At 44.7% G+C, this 22,042-nt stretch overlaps 1 protein-coding gene across 1 annotated transcript in view; it reads left to right on the forward strand.

The window, feature by feature from the left end:
* The window catches only part of UTP25 (UTP25 small subunit processome component), a 70,019-nt gene extending 49,187 nt beyond the window's left edge, over positions 1–20,832 (forward strand). Inside the window, exon 12 of the mRNA XM_081489642.1 lies at positions 18,383–20,832. Coding sequence (XP_081345768.1) covers positions 18,383–18,470 — 88 coding nt within the window. The 3' untranslated portion in view covers positions 18,471–20,832. The remainder of the gene's footprint in view (positions 1–18,382) is intronic.
* Positions 20,833–22,042: the final 1,210 nt, after the last annotated feature.

Below are 22,042 nucleotides of genomic sequence, written 5' to 3' on the forward strand. Positions count from 1 at the left end.
TCCTTCTTTTTCTCCTTCCCTTCCCTTTTCGTGCTCTCCTACCCTCTGCCTTTCTCTTCCTATCATCTTTCTCTGTGTTTCTCCATTCTTTTCAATTCAATAAATGTTGATTAATTCCCAATCATTTGGGCTAGATAACTGAGCACCCCAAAATGAGATGGCTTCTGTCCTCAAGAAAACCGACAGCTTACAGTCTAGTGGACACTTCCCCTATATTGCCTTCCTTTTTCCAATTTATAATAAGGACTGAAAAAGTCTAGATATTATTTAGGGTCAGTAAAGATTATCACAAAATGTCAAAAACACTTTGAGAGCTATGTGTGAATTAGTTATTCACACATTAGTATGAATCAATTCAATAAAATTGCTTTCTTTCTCATACTTAGTTAAGCAGCTGCCCTATAAGAATAAAGATTCTGGTTGGAGAAGGAGAAGTGGGGAATTTGGGATCATAAAATAATTTTGGAGATTGGCAGCTTCAGGAAAGCACTTCAAACAGTGTAAAGACACTGTTTATTAAGATAGACATTTGTTTCAAACCAAGGCTTGTCAAACATTGCTGTGTATTGTTATGATTTGAACCAGGACTGAATCAGAGAATTTGGAGAGCTTATAATTTTTATTTCTTTGGCTGTAAAAATTGTTGACTCTACTCTCAGCAACAGTCGATGGAACTTGTTTACTGAAGATCTCCCCCACTAGACTGTAAGCTTCATGAGGTCAGGATGTCATCTGTCTTATTCATAACTATATCCCCTTGGCCTAGAACAATGCCTGGTCTACAGATAGTAAGTGTCCATTAGGTACTAGTTGGATGAATGAATGAATGAGTGGAGTAACAGTGGTGCGTGCATGCTCAGTCTTGTCCGACTCTTTGCAGTCTCATAGACTACAGCCCACCAGGCTCCTCTGTCCATGGGATTTGAGTGGAGTGTTAGTAGCATACAAACTGCTATAGGAATACAAGGTGCAGGAAACTACATCAGGTCGAAGGCTTGTTTTTGAAAGAGCTTCATGGAGAAGATTTTTCAGTGAAGACGTAGGGGACTAGACACCTAACATTCAAGGACAACCCAAGAAGAAAATAACTTTGCTGAGAACCAACAAGGGACATTTGGAACAGTAACACTTGAAGAATGAACATGCCAGTAATTAACTCCCTCTTGAATACAATGGAAAGTACAATCAGATGTGCAGGTGTGCACTGGTGGTATGCTTTTACCTTCCTCGGACCAGTCTGGGAATTGTCAGGAAAAGAGAGGTAGCTTCGGGCCAAGAAAGGGTTGCTAAGAGGACTGCCTGGTAGCCTGCAGAGTTGTTCATGCTCCACAAGGCAAGGCTCAGTTGACCATTGGAATTCTCCCAGGAGATGATGGGTGCTGTCTGTGTCAAGGGTTGTCATGCTTGAATCCAGCAGACCTTCTCAAATTTGTTCTATGGGGTGTGCTACCCAGAATGAGTGATGGGGTGACCCTGCAGTCTCCCCTCAGTGAAGTCTTCCCAACCCAGGCAGGCGTGGGTGTGGGGGTGATCCAGCCCCAAGGCAGAGAGGAGACCAGATGTCCTTCAGGGAGCCCATTCAACCTGAAAATTCAGGATTACCTTGTGCAACTGGCTGCATACTGAAGGCCTGTTTTTCAGCTCCCTGAGTGATGGCACGTATGGTTAACTCAACTCTTTCATCTTCTGCTGATCATAAATCCCCACCCCCCAGCCCAAACCTGGAGATTATTCCTTCCTTCCTGGTGTCCTTTTCCCCCCTCCCCTTTGTCTCAAAAATAATGAGATGTCATGAGTCTGCCATCCATCACTGTATCAGCAGCAAGTGGTGACTTCTTATTAGTGGGATCCCTCAGGAGCAGCAGGAGAGACCATGGCAACACCGACTGCTCCACCTGGCAGCCTTGTCATCCCTCAGCAACGGGTGTTCTGTCTATGTCAACAAGAATCTGTCTGGGGATTATTCATGTGGCTGGACATAATGAATTCAGCTGTTTGCTAGTGCAGCAAATGGGTTTTTGCCAGTGATATTAGGATCAAGCTGAGTAACAGGATGTGTCCATACCAGAGGAATGTCCATTTATTAGCTTCTGTGAGAACACACACATTAAGGAAAATCACATTTTGCATGGCTCTGGAGCTGAGGGAATGGCTTGTTAAAAATTTCCACTCAAGCAACCTCAAGCTAAGGATTTGTATTCCAAAGAGCTGGACCTATTTCACCAAAAGTATTTACTTGAGAAGTAGAAAAATCCCACAAGCTCAATGAGCAAAAATGACTCTGCCTTATATAAAAATCTCTGTGGGAAAGTTAGCCTTAGTGGAGGAGAAACGCTGGAGGTCTACAGAGAAAGCAAATGGCTGACACACGCTGTCTTTCAACATAATGTCAATTGGCTTTTCTTATTGGCAAGAGGGGATTGACTTAATTGCCTGTGAGGTTACACTGGGAGCAAGAACAGTCTTCTGTCATTGGGAGAAGTAGCTGCTTACCGGATTTCAGGGACTGGCAGAAGTGTCCCTGGTCCTCCTCAGAAGCCCCTCCTCTGCTTAAGTGATGACTAAGATCCCACATTTCAGATTTGTTCCTTGGCTGGAGATTTGCCTTTGCCCAGTGCAACGTATCACCAGGAAGTGTCACCCATTAAGCCTCTTAGAATTGCACAGCGCCAGTCGGCAAGGTTGTATATGGCAGCTCTGTTAAGTGCTATCAGCATGAGAGATTTGAGACTTTCTCACAAATGAGTTTGGATGGAGGCCCTGGGACCCAGTGAAAAGAGAATATAGATGTGGTAGAGTTAGGATGAGTGTAGTTCCACAAAGGCAAGAAAAAGTGGATTTGAAGACAATATTGCCTATTTCATAGTCTGACAAAGGAAAATTTAGTAAGTAAAAGTTCCAATCCTTGTCATTAAGGAGCTTACAAACCTGGGACACTTTGAATGGTACATCTCACGCAGCCCAGACAGTTGGTCACCACAAAACCAAGTTAACAGGCTTCAAAGTATCTTCATGGTGTATTTTCTTCCATTTGGGAAGGAAAAAGAGAAAGCATGCATGAAGGTGAAGATTCTGAGGTGAAACAAACCCACATCTTCTTTCCCAACACAGAGGACCCAAAGTGGTCATTTCGAATGACTCCCCATTCCTCTGTGGGCCTTTCAAGCCATGTCTACCAGAGAAGAAAGCCCCTTTGGCACCCACTTGCATTCATAGCAGTCAACTTCTCGTGATCTGGCGACATTATCCATGTTCCCTGGAAGACGATAAGGCCATTCAGCTCAGACCACCAGGTCAGAAAACACGGGGCTCTCTTGCCAGGCAAGCACTCTCTCAGCCCAGCTCCAGGGGCCTTGGGTCCCCTTCCTTCATCTCCCAGAAGCCCCTCCATGCTTCACCTGTGTTCCTTCCCTCTCCTAGGTGTCCTTCATACCTAGTCTTCTCAGATCTCTTTTCTCCTCAGGACTAACTTCTGAGGAGGTTATTTCTTCATTAACTACACTCTTCCTTGCTATCCTCAAAGACAAACAGAAGGGCTCTTTTGTTTGTTTTTATCCGGTTGCCTCCAGGAAGAAACAGCCAGGGTACGTTCCCAACATGGTGTGAACAGAGAGGTTCCGGAATTGTATGAGCTCTTCCACACACTGTCCCATACACTATCCTCCCATCAGGGCTCAGTCCTTGGCCCCTTTTCTCCTCAGATCTGGATAATCACACAATCTCACTTCTGCCATCTTTAGGCTGAAACCCTCCAAGTCTTTGTCTCTGGTCTCAGCTCTTTCTCTGAGCAAGAAATCTTCATTTCCAATGGCAGGTTCAACAGTCTTAGTTCAGTGTTCTCCACTCAAGACCCACTCAGCATGTGCAAATCAAAATTCAGTAAGACTCTTCTGTTCTTCCACCTGAGTTAATTATATTGGCTCCAGCATCCACCCAATCACTTAAAACGCCAAACCTGGAAACCTTCTCAGGCAGCTTCTCCTGCTTCATCCCCATGTCCCCCACCTCCGTGTGTGAGTGTGTGTGTGTGTGTCTTGTCTGACTGTTTGTGAGTGTGTGTGTGTGTGTGTGTGTGTGTGTGTCTTGTCTGACTGTTTGTGACCCCATGGACTGTAGCCCACCAGGCTCCCCTGTCCATGAAATTTTCCAGACAAGAAAACTGGAGCGGGTTGCCATTTCCTACTCCAGGGGATCTTCCTGAACCAGGGATCCAACCTGCATCTCCTGTGTCTCCTGGGTTGGCAGGTGGATTCTTTACCACTAGTGCTACCTGGGAAGCCCAAGTAAAGGAATAAGTACAAGTAAAGATATTTGATCTTAGAACAGTACCTGGCGGAGAGGAAGTGTTCAATAAATGTTAGCTATTGATGTTGTTAGTCGTAGTAGTAGTAGTGGAATTCCATACTGCTGCTGCTGCTGCTGCTGCTAAGTTGCTTCAGTCGTGTCCGACTCTATGCGACCCCAAAGACGGCAGCCCACCAGGCTCCTCTGTCCCTGGGATTCTCCAGGCAAGAATACTGTAGTGGGTTGCCATTTCCTTCTCCAAAGCATGCACGCATACTAAGCCGCTTCAGTCGTGTCCGACTCTGTGCGACCCTATGGACAGCAGCCCACCAGGCTCCTCCGTCCATGGAATTCTCTAGGCAAGAATACTGGAGTGGGTTGCCATTTCCTTCTCCATGGAATTCCATATTCCCTATCAAATCATCAGAAGAATTTTTACCCTTATAACTACTGGAGAGATTAGGAGAATGGTTGTGTGACTCAGCCATCATGTTTATGTTCTCATTCATGGCAGGAACTGATCAACAGATACCACAGTACAAACGAACACACCAACTCATCCCTCCTCACTCACCCTGCTTTATAAAATACGAAGGAATTCTTAGCCTGGTAGATCTAGCGTTGGGTACGAGTACACTGTGCCTCTATTTAGGCTTACTGCACCAGAACCTCCCACAGTTCAGCCAGAGGCCAGGTACTCCAAATCACTTCATGGTCCTGCATCTCCAGGAACTAGATTTTATAAAGCGTATCCACCTCTACAGCCCTCTGTGACTTCTACCGTGACCGCTTGAGGTTTTAACCTCCCCACCCACAGACAGAATCTGTCACATGCCTCTGGAAATGCGATCGTTGCTGCCATTTGGAGGCACACTAAGAAAGCACCTTTTAAAAAAAATCTAAACTACCGCCTTTGATGGTTTTGTGAAGACACAGCCCAAGGGAGAGACCCTCATGGGTAAGCTTAACTCACACCACTGAACAAGGGAAATACCTAGGCATCTGGCCTGGCTTTATGAGAAGAGTCACATTTTTCAGCTGGAGAGGAAGGCTCTTAAAAAGGGAAAAAGAGGAGCGAAGGAAACTAATGAGACATCCCTTTCCTCACAGCTAATGTGGGCTGCACCCCGAGTGGTCTGCAGTGGCTGTAGCATCGTTTACACTTCAGTGACAACCAAATGCCTTGGAGATAAGGCAACAATTATGAGACCTGAGAAGAAATGAAAGGAAACCCAATAGCGGCCAAATAGCACCGCCGTCTATTAACAAATTATTACAGGCTGAGGCAGGCTTTAATGAGATTTTAACAAAAGAAATCTAGCCATGTTCCTCTGGGGCAAAGAGATTTTATTATGATGTGAATGATTAAGCGGGGAAGAAGCCCTCCCTGGGAGCTTCAATAAAGAGGAAAACGTGAGCCCTGCGTCCTGCTTCTCCAAGGGCTCTGACTCCCGCTCCAGAGGAAAAACGCTTGGAGAAAAGGGCTCATATAATACTTTCCGTAAGAAGTTTCATTTTGGCACCTGGCCTGGTGAGCCACGAGAGTCTTCAGGAAAATTGTTTTGGACCTCCAGTGAGTCATCACACTTTTGGTTATCCTAACGGGCATCACCAAATTCTCAAGAGATTCTTGAATCAGAGGGTATCAGGCAGCATTAATTTGGAAGAACAGTGAGGCTGGCGAGAGTCAGGACCTGCCTGCCCGTGACCTTGTAAAACCACTGGGGCTTTCAGAAGAGCAGGCGATAGGACTATAATGGTTTAAGAGAGGATAGAGAAAATAGGCTGTGCGGAGTAGGTCACAGGGAAGGAGGCAAACATTAATTCGAAGAAGTCGGTGTGCACTCTGCTCAGATGAGCTGGACCACTTGCTTGCAATGGATTTTTCTCTTTTTACTTCTCACACCCCTTTCATTTATCCTCCAAATGCAAATAGGTAGGCAATCAACAGTATCAGGGAGCGGTATAACTATTCCGCAGTAATATTTCTATAACTCAGGAATTTGCAGTGTGCCTCTGACACCGCATTGAAGTAAACTGAGGAACAGCGACCTAATAGCGCTTGGGCTGGTGTGGCTCCTCAGGGCAGGGACATTGGGGCGTGCAGGGATGATGAAGGAAGGGTGAGTCATGGTCTCCGTCTGACCGAGACTCTTTGCTCCACCAAACTTTAGTCAGGGTCCTGGACCTTCTCCCTAGGCTTGTCTGTGCTTGTTGTTGTTGTTTAGTTGCTAAGTCATGTCAGACTCTTTTGCGACCGTATGGATTGTAGCCCACCAGATCCTCTGTCCGTGGGAGTTTGCAGGCTAGAATACTGGAGTGGGTTGCCATTTCCTTTTTCCAGGGGATCATCCCGACCCAGGGATCGAACCCACCTCTCCTGCATTGGCAGGAGGATTCTCTACTACTGAGCCACCTGGAAAGCCCAGGCTCATCTGTGTACTTCCTTCTAAAATCCAGTTTTAGCAAGAATCCCTGGCCCTTAATATTTGATCACCTTTGATATCTGATGGGTGGGGAGGGGTTCCTCGTCTTTCACAGGTGATAGCTGACCACTTAACTTATCTTCAGCAATAATCCTGTTAGGTCATCTTAGCAGAATCTTCTGACCCCTGCTGTTTCCTCTTAGTAATTTCCCATCCACTGACCCCCACCATGCTTGTCAGCTGTAAATCCCCTCTTGTCCATGCTGTATTTGAAATGCAGCCCAGTTCTATACCAAGGTCTCTTTTCTCACCTTGCAACAACCCTAAATAGAATCTATTTTGACTACTGTCTATGGCCTTCCCTGGTGGCTTAGACGGTAAATAATCTGCCTGCAGTGCTGGAGACCTGGATTCTATCCCTGGGTTGGGAAGATCCCTGGAGGAGAGCATGGCAACCCACTCCAGTATTCTTGCCTGGAGCATCCCCATGGACAGAGGGGCTGGCATGAGGTCGCAAAGAGTCGGACATGACTGAGCGACTGAGCACAGCACAACATAGGGGCTTCCCAGGTGGCTCAGTGGTAAAGAATTTGCCTGCCAATGCAGGAGACGTGGGTTCTATCCCTGGGTCAGGAAGATCCCCTGGTAGAGGAAATGGCAACCCACTCCAGTGCTCTTGCCTAGGAAATCCCATGGACAGAGGAGCCTGGTGTACAGTCCATGGGGGTCACAAAAGAGTCTGACATGACTGAGCGACTAAACAACAAGATCAAACTACTGTCTAGCTCTGGCCTTCCTTTACGTCAGCCTGACGATGAGTCAGGGAGACAGATCCCTTGGCAGCTGGAGTTCGGTGTAAGATTATGTCACCTTTTGTGGCAGAATAGCAGCCAGAATAGCTGTGTAGGATGCTGGTGATACTCCCCTTGGGACCAACGGCAGACACTAGCTGTTAAAATATTTAGTGTCTGATAATATATGATAAATGAGTGAGGAGTATAGTAGCACTTTCTTTAATGGCTCAAACTGTAGAAAAGAGATTTAATAGAACTGAGGATGAACTTACAATGACATGGAAGATAAATCTCAGGAACATACATCTTTGGGATAGATAGCTCATTTTCTTAGAATCTGGTGCTATTATTACTATTCACTAACATTTATTAAGCGCTTCCTCAATGTCAGGAGCTGTTTTAAGTGTTCGACACATGTTAATTCAGTTCTTTGCATACTATCTGTGATGATGAACCAGTATTTATTTGTTTTAATTTCCTACCTGTTATGGACAGATAGTTTTATAAAATAAAAATGTATTATTAGAAAAGTGAAATTTTTATTAAAAATTGCAAAATTAAGCTTTTTTTAACTGTTAGATTTAACAGAGATAAAATTACTCTGGCAAATTGCTATCAAAGTTTCTCAGTTCTTACTCTTAATTTCTATACTTATCTTCCTATGTACCAGTAACTGGCACCCACCTAAGGACCATATGTTGAAGAGTACATATGCTAAAGAGGTTTTATTATCTCATTTAACCCTAGTGAAAAATCCTATGATGTAGTTAATATTTCTATCTACAGATGAGGAAACTGAGGCACAAAGCAATTGTCTTGCTAATGAGGCCAAATTAGATCCTTTAGTAGTCAATTAGCTTTTTGAAGAGTAAAATCTCTATTTTATGACCAAGGAAGCATAGCCCACCTAGTCATTGTAAAATTAGAAGTAGCTTAAGAAAAGCAAGCCTTAGTGAGAAAATATCGGAGAAGGCAATGGCACCCCACTCCAGTACTCTTGCCTGGAAAATCCCATGGACGGAGGAGTCTGGTAGGCTACAGTCCATGGGGTCGCTAAGAGTCGGACACGACTGAGCGACTTCACTTTCACTTTTCCCTTTCATGGACTGGAGAAGGAAATGGCAACCCACTCCAGTATTCTTGCCTGGAGAATCCCAGGGACGGCGGAGCCTGGTGGGCTGCCATCTTTGGGGTCGCACAGAGTCGGACACGACTGAAGTGACTTAGCAGCAGTAGCAGTGAGAAAATATAAATGGAGTTTTATAACCTAGGCCTCTATTAGGGAAACTAGTAAAGGAATAGGCCAAGCATCTTAAGAGTCTCATTTTTGCTATATTGAACAACATGGTGTGGTTTAGGAACTAGGCTGGATGTGTTTCCTGGCTTGGCTACCTACTTCCTGTGTGAATTAGTTCCTACCTGAAAGGTTGGTTGGGAAGAATAGCTGTGTTAATATATGTGAACCGTTTTGAAAAATGCCTAGCACATAGTAAGTGCTCAATAAAGGTTAGTTCTTATTTTCACATTTGAAAAACAATCCATCACAAAAATGTCAGATTCTCCTATGCCTCCATCTACAATGCCTGGACTTCTGACTGAATAAGCCAGTCTTCCCTGCCTTGAACGAGAGCCACAGGTGGTACTTAGCGAGGCTGCAGTGGTCACTGCCAGACCTAGGGTACAGAGTGGAATTTCTCAACCATGCCACTACTGACATTTGTGGGGAGGCGGGTGTGCATTGTAGGATGGCAGTGTTCCTGGCCTTGGCCCATGAGGTGCCAGGATCACCCCCTTCCAGTTGTGACAAACAAAAATGTCTTCAGTCATTGCCAGGAGTCCCCTGAGAGGAAAAATGGTCCCCAGTTGAGAACCACTGTTAGAGAAGAAAGAGAATATTCATATTAGTCCCTTATATTTTTGTAGCTTTTCAGTTTAAAAAGAAGCCTGCATGTTTTAACTTAGTTGAGAAAAAGAAAAAGAGGGAAAGGATTAAAAAGATTAGAAGAGGAAAGGAGAGGGGAAATAAAAGAAAAGGAAGAAGGGAGGGAGGGAGGGAGAAAGAGGGGAAGGAGTGAATGCAAAGAGCCTGAAGAGATGGAGAAAGGGCAGACGTTCAACTAACGAAGGAGTAACTGAACAGGTGTGAACCTTTTTCACTGGCGTATAATTGCTTTTCAATGCTGTGTTAGTTTCTGCCGTCTAATGAAGTGAGTCAGCTCTAAGTTAACATATATCCCAGCCTCTTGGATCTCCTTCCCACCCACACACCCACCCCACACATCCAGGTCGTCACAGAGCGCTGAGCTGAGCTCCCTGTGCTACACAGCAGCTTCCCACTAGCCATCTCTTTTACACCTGGCTGTGTGTATAGGTAAACTGTTAGTCACTCAGTTGTGTCTGACTCTTTGCCACCCTATGGACTGTAGCCCACCAGGCTTCTCTGTCTATGGGATTCTCCAGGCAAGAATACTGGCATGGGTTGTCATTCCCTTCTCTAGGTGATCTTCCTGACCCAGGTATCGAACCTGTGTCTCCTGCATTGCAGGCAGATTCTTTACCATCTGAGCCACCAGGGAAGCCCCGTAGTGTATATTAAGTCAATCTGAATTTCCCAATTCGTCTTACCCTCCCCTTCCCCACTTGTGTCTACATGCCCATTCTGTACGTCTAGGTCTCTATTGCTGCCCTGCCAACAATGCAGATGAGCTGGTTTGCAGGTACGTGCTCTTACGCAATCTCCCACTAGTGCGTGCACGTCAGCATGTCCTGCTAGCACTCCAGATTCAACATGTTCAAATCCGAAGACGCAGCAGGTCCCCCGCAGACGTGAGCCTTCTTTGTTGCTGAAGTTTCTGTAGTGACCTCACCATTCCCCCGGTCACCCAGGTCTGGAAATGTGTGTCTTCTTAAAAGGGTACCTCCTTCCAACCACCCCCCCCACCACCACCACCCCCCCCCCGCTCTAACACCTAATTAGTTCTCAGGCTTGCTGATTCTACGTGTTCTATCCCTCAGGGTCAGGGGCTTCCCTTGTAGCTCAGTCAGTAAAGAATCTGCCGGTAGGAGATTCTACACACAGGAGACCCAGGCTCAGTTCCTGGGTCGGGAAGATCCCCTGGAGAAGGAAATGGCAACCCACTCCAGTATTCTTGCCTGAAGAATCCCACGGACAGAGAAGCCTAGCGGGCTACAGTCCATGGGGTTGCAAGAGTTAGACACCACTAAGCGACTAAACCACCACCCTTAGGGTCAGAGCCATACTTTCACCTGCTGTGAGGGCAGAAAGAATCTTTGACCTAGCCCATCACTCATTTCATGGATGAGGAAACTGAAGCCCCCGGAGGTCTAGGCCATGACCTTGGGGAGGTCTAAGGCTTGACCTTGGACAGATTGCTCTGAGTCTGGTTTTCTTGAGTGTAACCCAGGGATAATACCATGCACCTCACGGGGCTGCTGTGTCCAGACCTTTCACTGTGAATACCTTGTCTCATGTCAGTTACAGGTTGGAACCCAGCGCTCTTCCTCCTTAATCTATCCTCGGATCACGGTCCTGTCCACCTGACCCCATCATCCTGTCCGCCTGACGCTGCCCCTTTCACGCCCAGCCCTTGGGACTGCCCACTGAGTGCACTGTGAGAGCCTCCTAGCTGGACTTCTGGCTCTAGGCTCTTCCTGCGACGTTCATGCTGCAGTCGCTGTCAGGCTAATGTCCTATAACAGCATTAGGATCAAGTAGCTCTCGTTTTTAAAAATCCTTCACCAGTTTCCCATCATCAAGTTGAAACTTCTTGGCCTACTATTTAATGTCATTCCTCCTCACAATATGGCCCCATCTCCCTAATTTTCATCCTCCATTTTCCTTCTTATCTCTCATCAAACTGAAAGTGCGGTTTCTTAGACAGACCTTGTGCTTTTCTACCTCTGCCCTTTGCTCACGCTGTTCACCGTCTTGGAATTCCCTTCCTAAATCCACATATCCTCGAGGCCCATTTCACCTAACTTCTTGCACAAATTCTAATCTCATCTTCCTGGTTAACTTGCGTTCAGTTTCTTTCTTCTTCTATGACACTTTATCTGTGTCTGTTCTATGGCATTTATGTCTTTCCACCTTGTACCATAAATATCTAGGTATCATTTCCTCCACTAAACTGGAGGTTCCTTGAAGATCCAATATGTACAGGCTGATTTATCTTTGTAACTTCCATGGGGCCTAATACAATAAATATTTACCTGGTCATAAAAATGACATTAACTGTCATACTTATTTATCCCTTATGGAGCCCTTATGTATCCATCTAACTAAACTTGGCTGCTGCTGCTGCTAAGTCGCTTCAGTCGTGTCCAACTCTGTGTGACCCCATAGACGGCAGCCCACCAGGCTCCGCTGTCCCTGGGATTCTCCAGGCAAGAATACTGGAGTGGGTTGCCATTTCCTTCTCCAGTGCATGAAAGGGAAAAGTGAAAGTGAAGTCACTCAGTCGTGTCCGACTCTTAGTGACCCCGTGGACTGTAGCCCACCAGGCTCCTCCGTCCATGGGATTTTCCAGGCAAGAGGACTGGAGTGGGGTGCCATTGCCTTCTCCGACTAAACTTGGCAGTGGTTTAAAAAAGAAAACCAATGCTAGCATACCATAGCAGCGTGAGGAGAGTCCCTTTGTGTAAGTAAAGACATATGTGTAAGTCAGGAGTTTCTGTCATATGAACACGTGTGTAAGCATGCATGTGTGTGTGTGGGGGGGGGTAGTGTGATACAGTGGTGCAAGGTCCTGAAATCATACTGAACTGGTTTCCAATCCTAGCTCTAATGCTTGATGGGTATGTGACCTTGGAAAAGTTACTCTGCTTACCTAATTTTATTTTCTCATTTGCAAAAGAGAGATACATATAATGTTATTGTGAGGATCGTTCATTTATTTCATCAACAAGTATTTACTGAGTCTTCACTATGTGCCAGATTCCTGGTAGAAATAAAATAATATACATACAGTGTTTACTGATGTTGCTGCTGCTGCTGCTGCTAAGTCGCTTCAGTTGTGTCCGACTCTGTGCGACCCCATAGACGGCAGCCCACCAGGCTCCCCCATCCCTGGGATTCTCCAGGCAAGAACACTGGAGTGGGTTGCCATTTCCTTCTCCAATGCATGAAAGGGAAAAGTGAAAGTGAAGTTGCTCAGTTGTGTCCGACTCTTAGCGACCCCATGGACCGCAGCCTACCAGGCTCCTCCATCCATGGGATTTTCCAGGCAAGAGTACTGGAGTGGGTTGCCAATGCCTTCTCTGGTTTACTGATGTACCTGGTACATATTGAATATTTTTATATGTTTAGTATTTAGCATTAGAGCAATTAGAGCAATATTAGAGCAGCTACTCTCACACATACATGTACATATAAACAGAGAGGGACCTATAGATCCCAACTAAGAGTCTTTATTTTAAAATCTGGACAGAGGGAAGCCTAATCTTATTCTTTTGCTAGCATGTTCTCTTTTCCAGTTAGCTTGAATGTATTTTCCCCCTTCATTCTCTTAGTATCCATACCCGTGGAAAAATTAGGAGCTGTTAGTAATGCCATTTATTAAGTATCTACTATGGGCTATTAATCTTCTAACAACCCTTTATGGCAGATTAGCTGGCCTCCATTTTATGAGACTCAGAGGGGATAGAACTTTCCAAGGGTCATACAGCTCAGAAGTAGTGGAGTCCTCCAACCATCACTTTCCACCGGCCCTAGGTTCTGCTGGCGAGGCATCTTAAACGCCAGGCCAAGGTGAGGAGCAATTATCTGCCCTGTCAATTCCTCAGAAGTTTCAGTCAATAATTCTTCTGATCCAGAGGTCTCTAAAATATTGAAACAAAGTTGATTTCAAACCCTATCTAAAGAGGAATCACCCTTTTTGGTTGGAAGGAGACTCCCTAGTACACTCCCTCCCTTCTCACCTCTTCCCAGAGGAGGAAACTGCCACCATCTGCTCAGATCTCCAGCTCTCAACTGGCTCGACCCCAGATGGGAAAAAAGTGATTAATTTCTGACTCTTTATAGCAGGTAGGGTTATTGGCCTCCAAAACAAGAATGGGCCGAGCAGGTCCTGTGCGGAGTGTAGGCCCCACGTCTGTTCTCCGAGGTGAAGCGGAGCCCAGGGCCTGGCCCTTGTCTGTGCAGCAGAGAGAGCTGTGTACCCTGCTTGCAGTCCTGTGTGTGACCCGGGCCCCCGCCTGGCAGCCTTGCTTCAGTGGGTTCACTTCAGGCCCAGAGCCCCCATCCCAGTGCACCCTGGGATCCTCTTGCTTCTCCCAAGGCTCGGAGTCCAGGGCAGAGGGGAGGGCATCAGTTCTAAGGAGATTTTCTAAGTAGATTTTAAGTTGCACCATAGATTCCCCCACACTGGGGAGATTATCGGACCCTTGCCAAGTCATTAATAAAGCTGATATTCTTGTCCCCTTTTGGCTAGTGGTTCTTATCCATGTTATCTAACAGTCCTAGTTCAAAAGTCATTGCGGAGCCAGGACTCCTGGCTCCATTATTAGGTCAGGGACTTTCTGCATTGCCTTCTGCTTCTTTGTCTGTTCCGTATCAAAGCTAACCTTATTTTCATAGATCAGCTAAACTGTGAGACTCTTCAGTTATTTTAAATGTACATATACATAAATACTATCTAACAGCCCTCAAAGATGACCTAGTACAGGAAGTCTATTCCTTTTACAGTTAACAAATATAAGGAGAATGGAGTCTTTTTTGGTTATTTTTGTTTAGGGACCCAGAATTCAAAACTGAAAACTGCCCAGGTAGCTCGTACATGTTAACCAATTTAGTTCTGACAAGTATCAATCTAGGCAGTTTTCCTTGGATTTCTACTTGCCATCTTAAAAATAGTCTTAGCCCCAACCTCTCCACCCAAATCCCTGACTTGGACAAGGCCCTTTTCTGGGCCCAATTCCTTCACCTGAACTGTGGATGTTTTGATCCGGATCATTCCTGACACCCTTCCTGTCCCCATATTTTATTTATAGTCCAAAGTCGGTGTTTGGGCTTGGATTGCCTTCAGGGTGTGTTGGTGGTTGTAAGAGGTTTTGGGAGATGGGTGAGTCTAGAGAAAAAAAAAAAAATCTAATAAATAAAAAGGGAGAACTTGCCAGATGCAAAGTGGGAGTTTATTCCAGACGTATTATTAAATTATCATGAAACACTTCCATCTACATTTATTAAGAACAGGAAACTCAGCTTTGCTTGCCTAAAGCCTTCATTTCCAAAGCATTAACAAATTATTCATTTCCTTCATAAGTTCTTTAGTCCTTAGGGTGTTTAACACCAGGAGTTTGACCATATTATTACTTATTCTCATAACACGTGATAAAGATGATACTAAATATTTTACACAAATGACAGTAGATATGGCTTATGGATCCTCGTTAATTTATTTTGCTTTTAGCATAATAACGTAATACTTTAGCCGTAGACTTTTTTTTTCCCCACCCAAAGCAGCACTGGTAAGTCTTAGATTTGTGGTATTTTCGTAAATAAATACCACTGATCACATAACAAAATATTCTTCTTTTAGGCAAATAACTGTCAAAGATTATTGAAATGAGAAAAATTTTTACTTTCTCCACCACTTAAAAAATAAGATTTTAAAATAGGCTAAGTCACTACTTAGCAATGCACTCTGTATTTGTTTTCTATTGCTGCCTAACCTGGTACCACGAACTTAGCTGCTTAAAGTAACGTCTGTTTATTATTTCTGTAGGTCAGAAGTCTGTGTGAGCTCACCAGGGTTTCCTGTGTGGAGTCTGACAAGGTCAACACCAAAGAATTGGCCAGCAGGCTCTTCTCCGGAGGCTCTGGGGACAAATTTGCTCCCAAGTTCATTTAGGTTGTTGACCAGACTCAGTTCCTGTGGTTGTAAGACTGAGGTTCAATTCCCTTGCTACTATTGGCAGGCAGCTCTTAGGTCCTTAAGGTTGCCCCCATCCTTGGAAAACAGGCCCTTTCTTCTACAAGCCAGCAATGGTTTATCGAATTCCTTCAATGCTTTGAATCTCTGACTTCCTCTTCTGTAGCTGTGCTTTTAAAGGATGCATCTTTTGGGTCGGCTCACCTGGATAATATCTATATCTCAAGGTCAACTGACTTGGGATTTTGATTATATCTGTAAAATCCTCTCTCAGCATTTCCTAGACAAGTGTTTGCCTGAATCACCAGAGGATAAGAATCTTGAGGGGCCATTTTTACAATTCTGCCTGTCACACCTAACACAATTAAGCAAATTACCTGACTTCTATAAGCTTTTTAGGATTCTACTCTGATAGCTTTCATGACCAGAGCTTCAAAGGGATTTCACTTTCTATAACTTTACAGCATCAGCTAACTAAAAACGAAACAAAAAACTTACAAGCAGAGAAATAAAAACCCTCTCAGACTGGGTCTACAAGATGTCAAAACATATGAACAAAAAAGAGTAAGATCTAATTACTTCAGTTTTGCTCATTGGTGTTTCCCTAACCCTAACAACTGTACCTCGCACAAACTGCATGGGTGCTAAGTTGCTTCAGTCCCAACTCTTTGTGACCCTACAGACTGTAGCCTGCCAGGCTCCTCTGTCCATGGGATTCTCCAGGCAACAGAACTGGAGTGGCTTGCCATGCTCTCCTCCAGGGGATCTTCCTGACCCAGGGATTGAACCCGTGTCTCTTGTGTCTCCGGCATTGGCAGGTGGGTTCTTTAACATTAGCGCCACTTCTGAAGCCCAAAAAGTAGCTGTTCAGTTCAGTTCAGTCACTCAGTTGTGTCTGACTCTTCGTGACCCCATGGACTGCAGCACGCCAGGCCTCCCTGTCCATCACTAACTCCCGGAGTTTACCCAAACTCATGTCCATTGAGTTGGTGATACCATCCAACCATCTCATCCTCTGTCGTCTCCTTCTCCTCCTGCCCCCAATCCTTCCCAGCATCAGGGTCTTTTCAGATGAGTCAGTTCTTCGCATCAGGTGGCCAAGTATTGGAGTTTCAGCTTCAACATCATTCCTTCCAGTGAACACTCAGGACTGACCTCCTTTAGGGTTGATAGGTTGGATCTCCTTGCAGTGCAAGGGGCCCTCAAGAGTCTTCTCCAACACCACAGTTCAAAAGCATCAATTCAAAAGTAGCTGAGGGATGAACAAAGGGACAACAGAAAGGAGGGTGTTGCGCATAAGCAGACCTGGGGAGGTGGGCAGAGTGCTGTGTTCTAGTGACGGGGAGAGCAGGCCAACTAAGGAGTCCTAACGGCCACCCTTTGGGGAAACGCTGTTAAAAAGGGAACCTGGAGCCAGCTGGCAAGAGAGTGGTCATCAGCCCTGAGCAGCGCCAGGCCTAGAACACACTGCCAAGAACGTTAACGATTCTTCCTCTGAAACAAACAACATGAAGTGCTCCCCTGTGGCCGGCCACATCATCTTAGCCAAGCCTCTCATCTTGCAGCAAGTAAACTGAGACCCAGGGTAACTGTCCTGAGCCACACAGGAAATCGGCAGAGCGCAGAGGAGAAAGCAACCTTTCAAGGCCTCAGCTGGGGCCTTGGTGACCCCACTTGCCTGCTTCCTGCTGCTTCGGACTCCCCTCCCCCTCACCCCACCTGCATCCCAGCCACACTGGCTCCCCTGCGGCTGTCTGCAGGCTCTGCATTCATGGCCACCTCCCAGCTGGTACATTCGCTCCCTGCCACCCAGCAGGGCTCTGCCTTGGGTTTTCACAGCTGGGGCTTTCTGTCTTAGATCTTGGCTCCCTGACTATCTCTCAGAGAGGCCATCCCCTACCTGCTAGCTCAAACGAAGCCTCCTCCAAACCATTCCCCTAATAACCCTGACTTCCTCTCTTTATAGCATTTATCAAGATTAGCAGGGACTTCCCTGGGGGTCTAGTGATTAAGACTCTGCTTCCAGTGCAGGGCTGTGGGTTCGATCTCTCTTCAGAGAACTAAGATCCCACATGTTGTGCAGCACGGTCAAAAAAAAAGAGATGAGGAACTGACTTTTTTTCACTTCTCACTTGTCTCCTCAACTGAAACATTAGACAACAAGATTAGTTCACCCGTGTGATTTGTTCACTGCTTTAACTCCAGCACCTTGAACAGTGTATATTAGGCTCTCTATAAGCACGAACTGAATGAATGAATGAATAAACACAAACTGAATGAATGAATGTTGAACACAGGCAGAGCTGGGAGATGCTGCAGGTTGGGTTCCAGACCACTGCACTAAAGCTAATATCACAATAAAGCAAGCCACACAAATTATCTGGTTTCCCTGTGCCCATCAACGTTATGTTCACAGTCTACTGTAGGCTGTTAAGTGCACAATAGCATCATGTCTCAAACACAAAGTACATTCCTCAATTAAAAACAAAGCTGCTGGTAAAAAAAAAAGGATTTGCTCATTGCAGGGTTGCCGTGAATCTTCAATTTGTAAAAAAAAAAAACACCACAGTATCTGCAAAGATCTCAGTATGTCTTTGCTGAGTGCTTGAAAGGGGGAAAGAGATCCAGAGAAGCAAAGAGACACGTGCATGGGGCCCAGAGAGGTACACAGTCATCGTGTCTGGTCCCAGAGACTTGCTCTTTGCCTTCTTTCACTTCTTCTCCAAAGCAGATGCCTCTGGGTTTCATTGGGAGGTGGCGGGTCTTGCTGGCTAAAAAAGGCCTCAGAGGACTAATTTCAGCTGATCCCTCAAATTCCCCATGGTGCCCATGTCAATCCAAACTGCCCTCCCAAAGATGAAACTTTATGCTCCTCCCCTCACATCTCCCCCATACCTGAGAAATTGGAGGTCATCTAAAATGGACTCTCTTTGCTTCCTAGCCTTGCTTCAGTTTATTGTCCTTTATCACTTTTCCCTTTCTGCTTTAGAATTGATGCTTTTGAACTGTGGTGCTGGAGAAGACTTGAGAGTCCCTTGGAGATCCTACCAGTCCATCCTAAAGGAAATCAGTCCTGAATATTCATTGGAAGGACTGATGCTGAAGCTGAGACTCCAATATTTTGTCCACCTGATGCGAAGAACTGACTCACTAGAAAAGAGCCTGATGCTGGGAAAGGTTGAAAGCGGGAGAAGAAGGGGACGACAGAGGATGAGCTGATTGGATGGCATCACCTACTCAATGGACATGAGTTTGAGCAAGCTCCGGGAGTTGGTGATGGACAGGGAAGCCTGGCGTGCTGCAGTCCATGGGGTTGCAAACAGTCGGACACGATTGAGCGACTGAACTGAACTGATACCCTACTTCCATTCAAAGATTTTTTTTTTTCTCACTTCTTGTCTTAGCCCCTTCCCAAATGACTTTCCCCTGCCTCCCTGTGCCCTGTGCATGCCATCCCCGGATGGATGCTCAGTAAGCCACCTCTCTGCACGTTCCTCTCCTGCTCTTCAGTGGTTCCACTCCAACTCCGTCCTCCCCACAGGCAAGGCCAGCTTACTTCTTCAACCTCACTTTCCATGCCTCCTAGGCTTAAACTGGCATCCAAGCATACAGGATAAAACGAATCACCTGCAATTTTAATGAAGTGAAGCCACTGGCCTGGAGCTGTGACAGGAAGAGACAATTGACACTGGGAATCTGCTGCAAAGGCGTTCTGGCAGAGCAAATTCCACCTTGGTGGTTACACTGTTTCCCATAAATAGCTAAGCCACCCTGTAGAGTCGGAATCAGTTGACTTCCTCTAAAATCTTCCTAGCTGTCTAGCTGTTTGTGTGCGGAGGTGTGACTGCAGCACTGAATATACAGAGCCTGTCAATTCAGGGATTTGGATCTCAGAACTGTCAATTATTTTATTTCATCCTAAGCCTCCTCTCTCTTCCACTAGCATGGATAACTGGAAGCTGATTGAGTATTAGAGTTGCACAAGGAGATAAATGGAATCAACAAACATTCAGCAAGCACTTATTCAGTACCTAATGGATGCCACTGAAGGGTAGAAAAATATGCCACTTTAACATATTGATTATAGTGAGCTAAAGGTACTTTAAAAAGAGCAGATGCAAGAAAGGTGCATCCTTTTTCTCTCCTTCAAAGCAGTAGATGAAACTCCATATGAAAGATGCGCTTCCTATACCAGGAGGAAAAGAACATTCTTACCCCCAGAGATGGGGAGTTGAGGCCAAGAGAAAGCTTTACCAACAGCCCTTGTTAAAGTAATGCTTATCTTCCTTAGTCTTCCCATACATTTCAGTTACTTTCCCATAGTTGCTACTCTTTGTGCAACCTAGTATATAAACATTTAAGCCTAACTGCTTTGTGGGTCTTCATTCTCCTATAAAGACTCCCAGGTACATGTAAACATATTAAATAAAACGTGTACACTTTAGTCCTGTTAACCTGGCATGTCAACTTAATTCTTAGACTCAGCTGGCCCTGAGAGGGTAGAGGGAACATTTTACCCCTTGACAATACCTTGAGATGCTCATAGCATAGAAGGGAACAGAAATATAGAAACAGCATTATTTCAGAAGAACAACTGCTCTAACAAAGGTCTGTGCAAACTTACACACTCAAGGAACAAAGTAACAGTGCCTCTCTCACAGTCTGAAGAGGACAGGGTGCCAGGACTAAGAGGGTGTGAATTTGAGGCAAGTCTAAAAGGAGAAGTAGGCTTTCCAGATTTCCACCATATCCGCAATATAACTTGAGAAATATTTTAAAATTCCGCAAACAAATTTTTTAGTGGCAATACTTTGGCCATGTTGAATGATTACTGCATCTTTTCTACTCCTTTGACCTACTTTTTTGTAAGTGTCAACAGAGATTTGTGAGCAACAGCTAAAAGAATGGTCGTGATAAGGTGTCAGGATGAAGTTTTGATTAGAGGCTTCCAGGCTGTGCTGAAGCTGATGGTCTTGTAAGCTGAAAAACAAAAAGCCACGTTGCTATGAGAGAAGCAGAAGCAACCCCAGGTGGGCAAAAGGAGGAAGTAGCCCAGAGTGGACCTAATGCTACCGGCTTGTGAGGGCTAGGGCCTGAGTCATTCAGGGATATTTTTAATTGATGTATAATTGATTGACAATATTGTGTTAGTTTCAGGTGTATAGCAAAGCAATTCAGTTATATATATATTTTTTCAGATTATTTTCTATTATAGGTATTACAAGGTTATTGAATATATTTCCCTGTGTTATATGGTAAATCCTTGTTTATTTTCTATATAGTACTTTGTATCTGTTAATCCCATACTCCTAATTTATCCCCTCCTCCCTTTCCCCTTTGGTAACCATCAGTTTGTTTTCTATGTCTGTAAATATGTTTCTGTTCTGTATACAGATTCATCTGTATTATTTTTTAAATTCCAGCTCATACAGTATCATATATTTGTCTATGTCTGATTTACTTTGCTTAGTATGATATCTTTAGGTCCATCCATGTTGCTGCAAATAGCAATATTTCATTCTTTTTTATGGCTGAGTAATTGAGTAATATTCCATTGTATGTATGTATCATCCACATCTTCTGGGCGTTGGGGGGGAGCTGTGCTTCGCAGCTTGCAGGATCTTAGTTTCCCAACCAGGGATCAAACTCAACAGTGAAAGCACTGCGTCCTAAGCACTGGACCACCAGGGAATTCCCTACCACATCTTCTTGAGCCAATCATCAATCCAGGGATTTTTAAAAACTGGATCCATCATAATAATTTCTAGGAGAGCATATAGTTTAACTAAGAGAACCCGTACCCTTATAAATTATAGGGCAATGATTAACTATACAGACAAGAAGCTGGAGGAAGGGGGCCTGCTGTTGGAGCCTGGCTGCGTAACTACTTAACAGAGTGCTTATTATCAGTTCCTTTGTGGGACTTGGGGTCAAAAGTAAGAATAAGGGCACATTAAACATGGCATTGTGGGTCAAACCAATTTCATTGCCAAAGGACACTTCATGGATCAGTAGTAGCTGCCCTTAAGATTATCGTCTAAGGTTGTCGATGTACTCTGTACCTTCCTTTTTTTTTTAATGAATTTTAATGTTTAAAATACTGTCAACAGCATGCATGCATATGTGCATGCCCAGTGTGTCTGACTGTTTGTGTCCCTGTGGATTGTAGCCTGCCGGGCTCTTTTGTCCATGAGATTTTTCAAACAAGACTCCTGCAGTGCAAAGCAAATAAACATTTAAACTATTTTTGATAACTATCCTATATTGCTTTTCAAATGAGCTGTATTAATTTTACTATGCCATCAGCAGCATACACATACCAATATATACCAAATTCACCACAACTTTGACTACCCTTAACAAAAGTAAGCTGCCGAGTAAATAATTGATGGTTCAGTATAATTAAAACAGTACCTCCACATTGGCTTAATAAGTATTTATTTGATTACTGAAGTTATCTCTCTTTAGGCTGGCACAAAGCACTACAAAGTTTTCATGAGGAGACATGGGCATTTCCATTTGAATAAGGAGACTATATGAATAGGTCACCTATTTTGAGATTTCTCCCTTCTTTCATCCTCCATAGGAATCAATGTCAAATGTGTTGACATCCAGTCAATGAGTTCTTTTTATTCTTTATTTCAAAGGG

Source organism: Giraffa tippelskirchi, chromosome 5 (assembly GCF_054371585.1).
Source record: "Giraffa tippelskirchi isolate mGirTip1 chromosome 5, T2T-mGirTip1v1.2.pri, whole genome shotgun sequence".
In the NCBI taxonomy this organism is placed as follows: domain Eukaryota; kingdom Metazoa; phylum Chordata; class Mammalia; order Artiodactyla; family Giraffidae; genus Giraffa; species Giraffa tippelskirchi.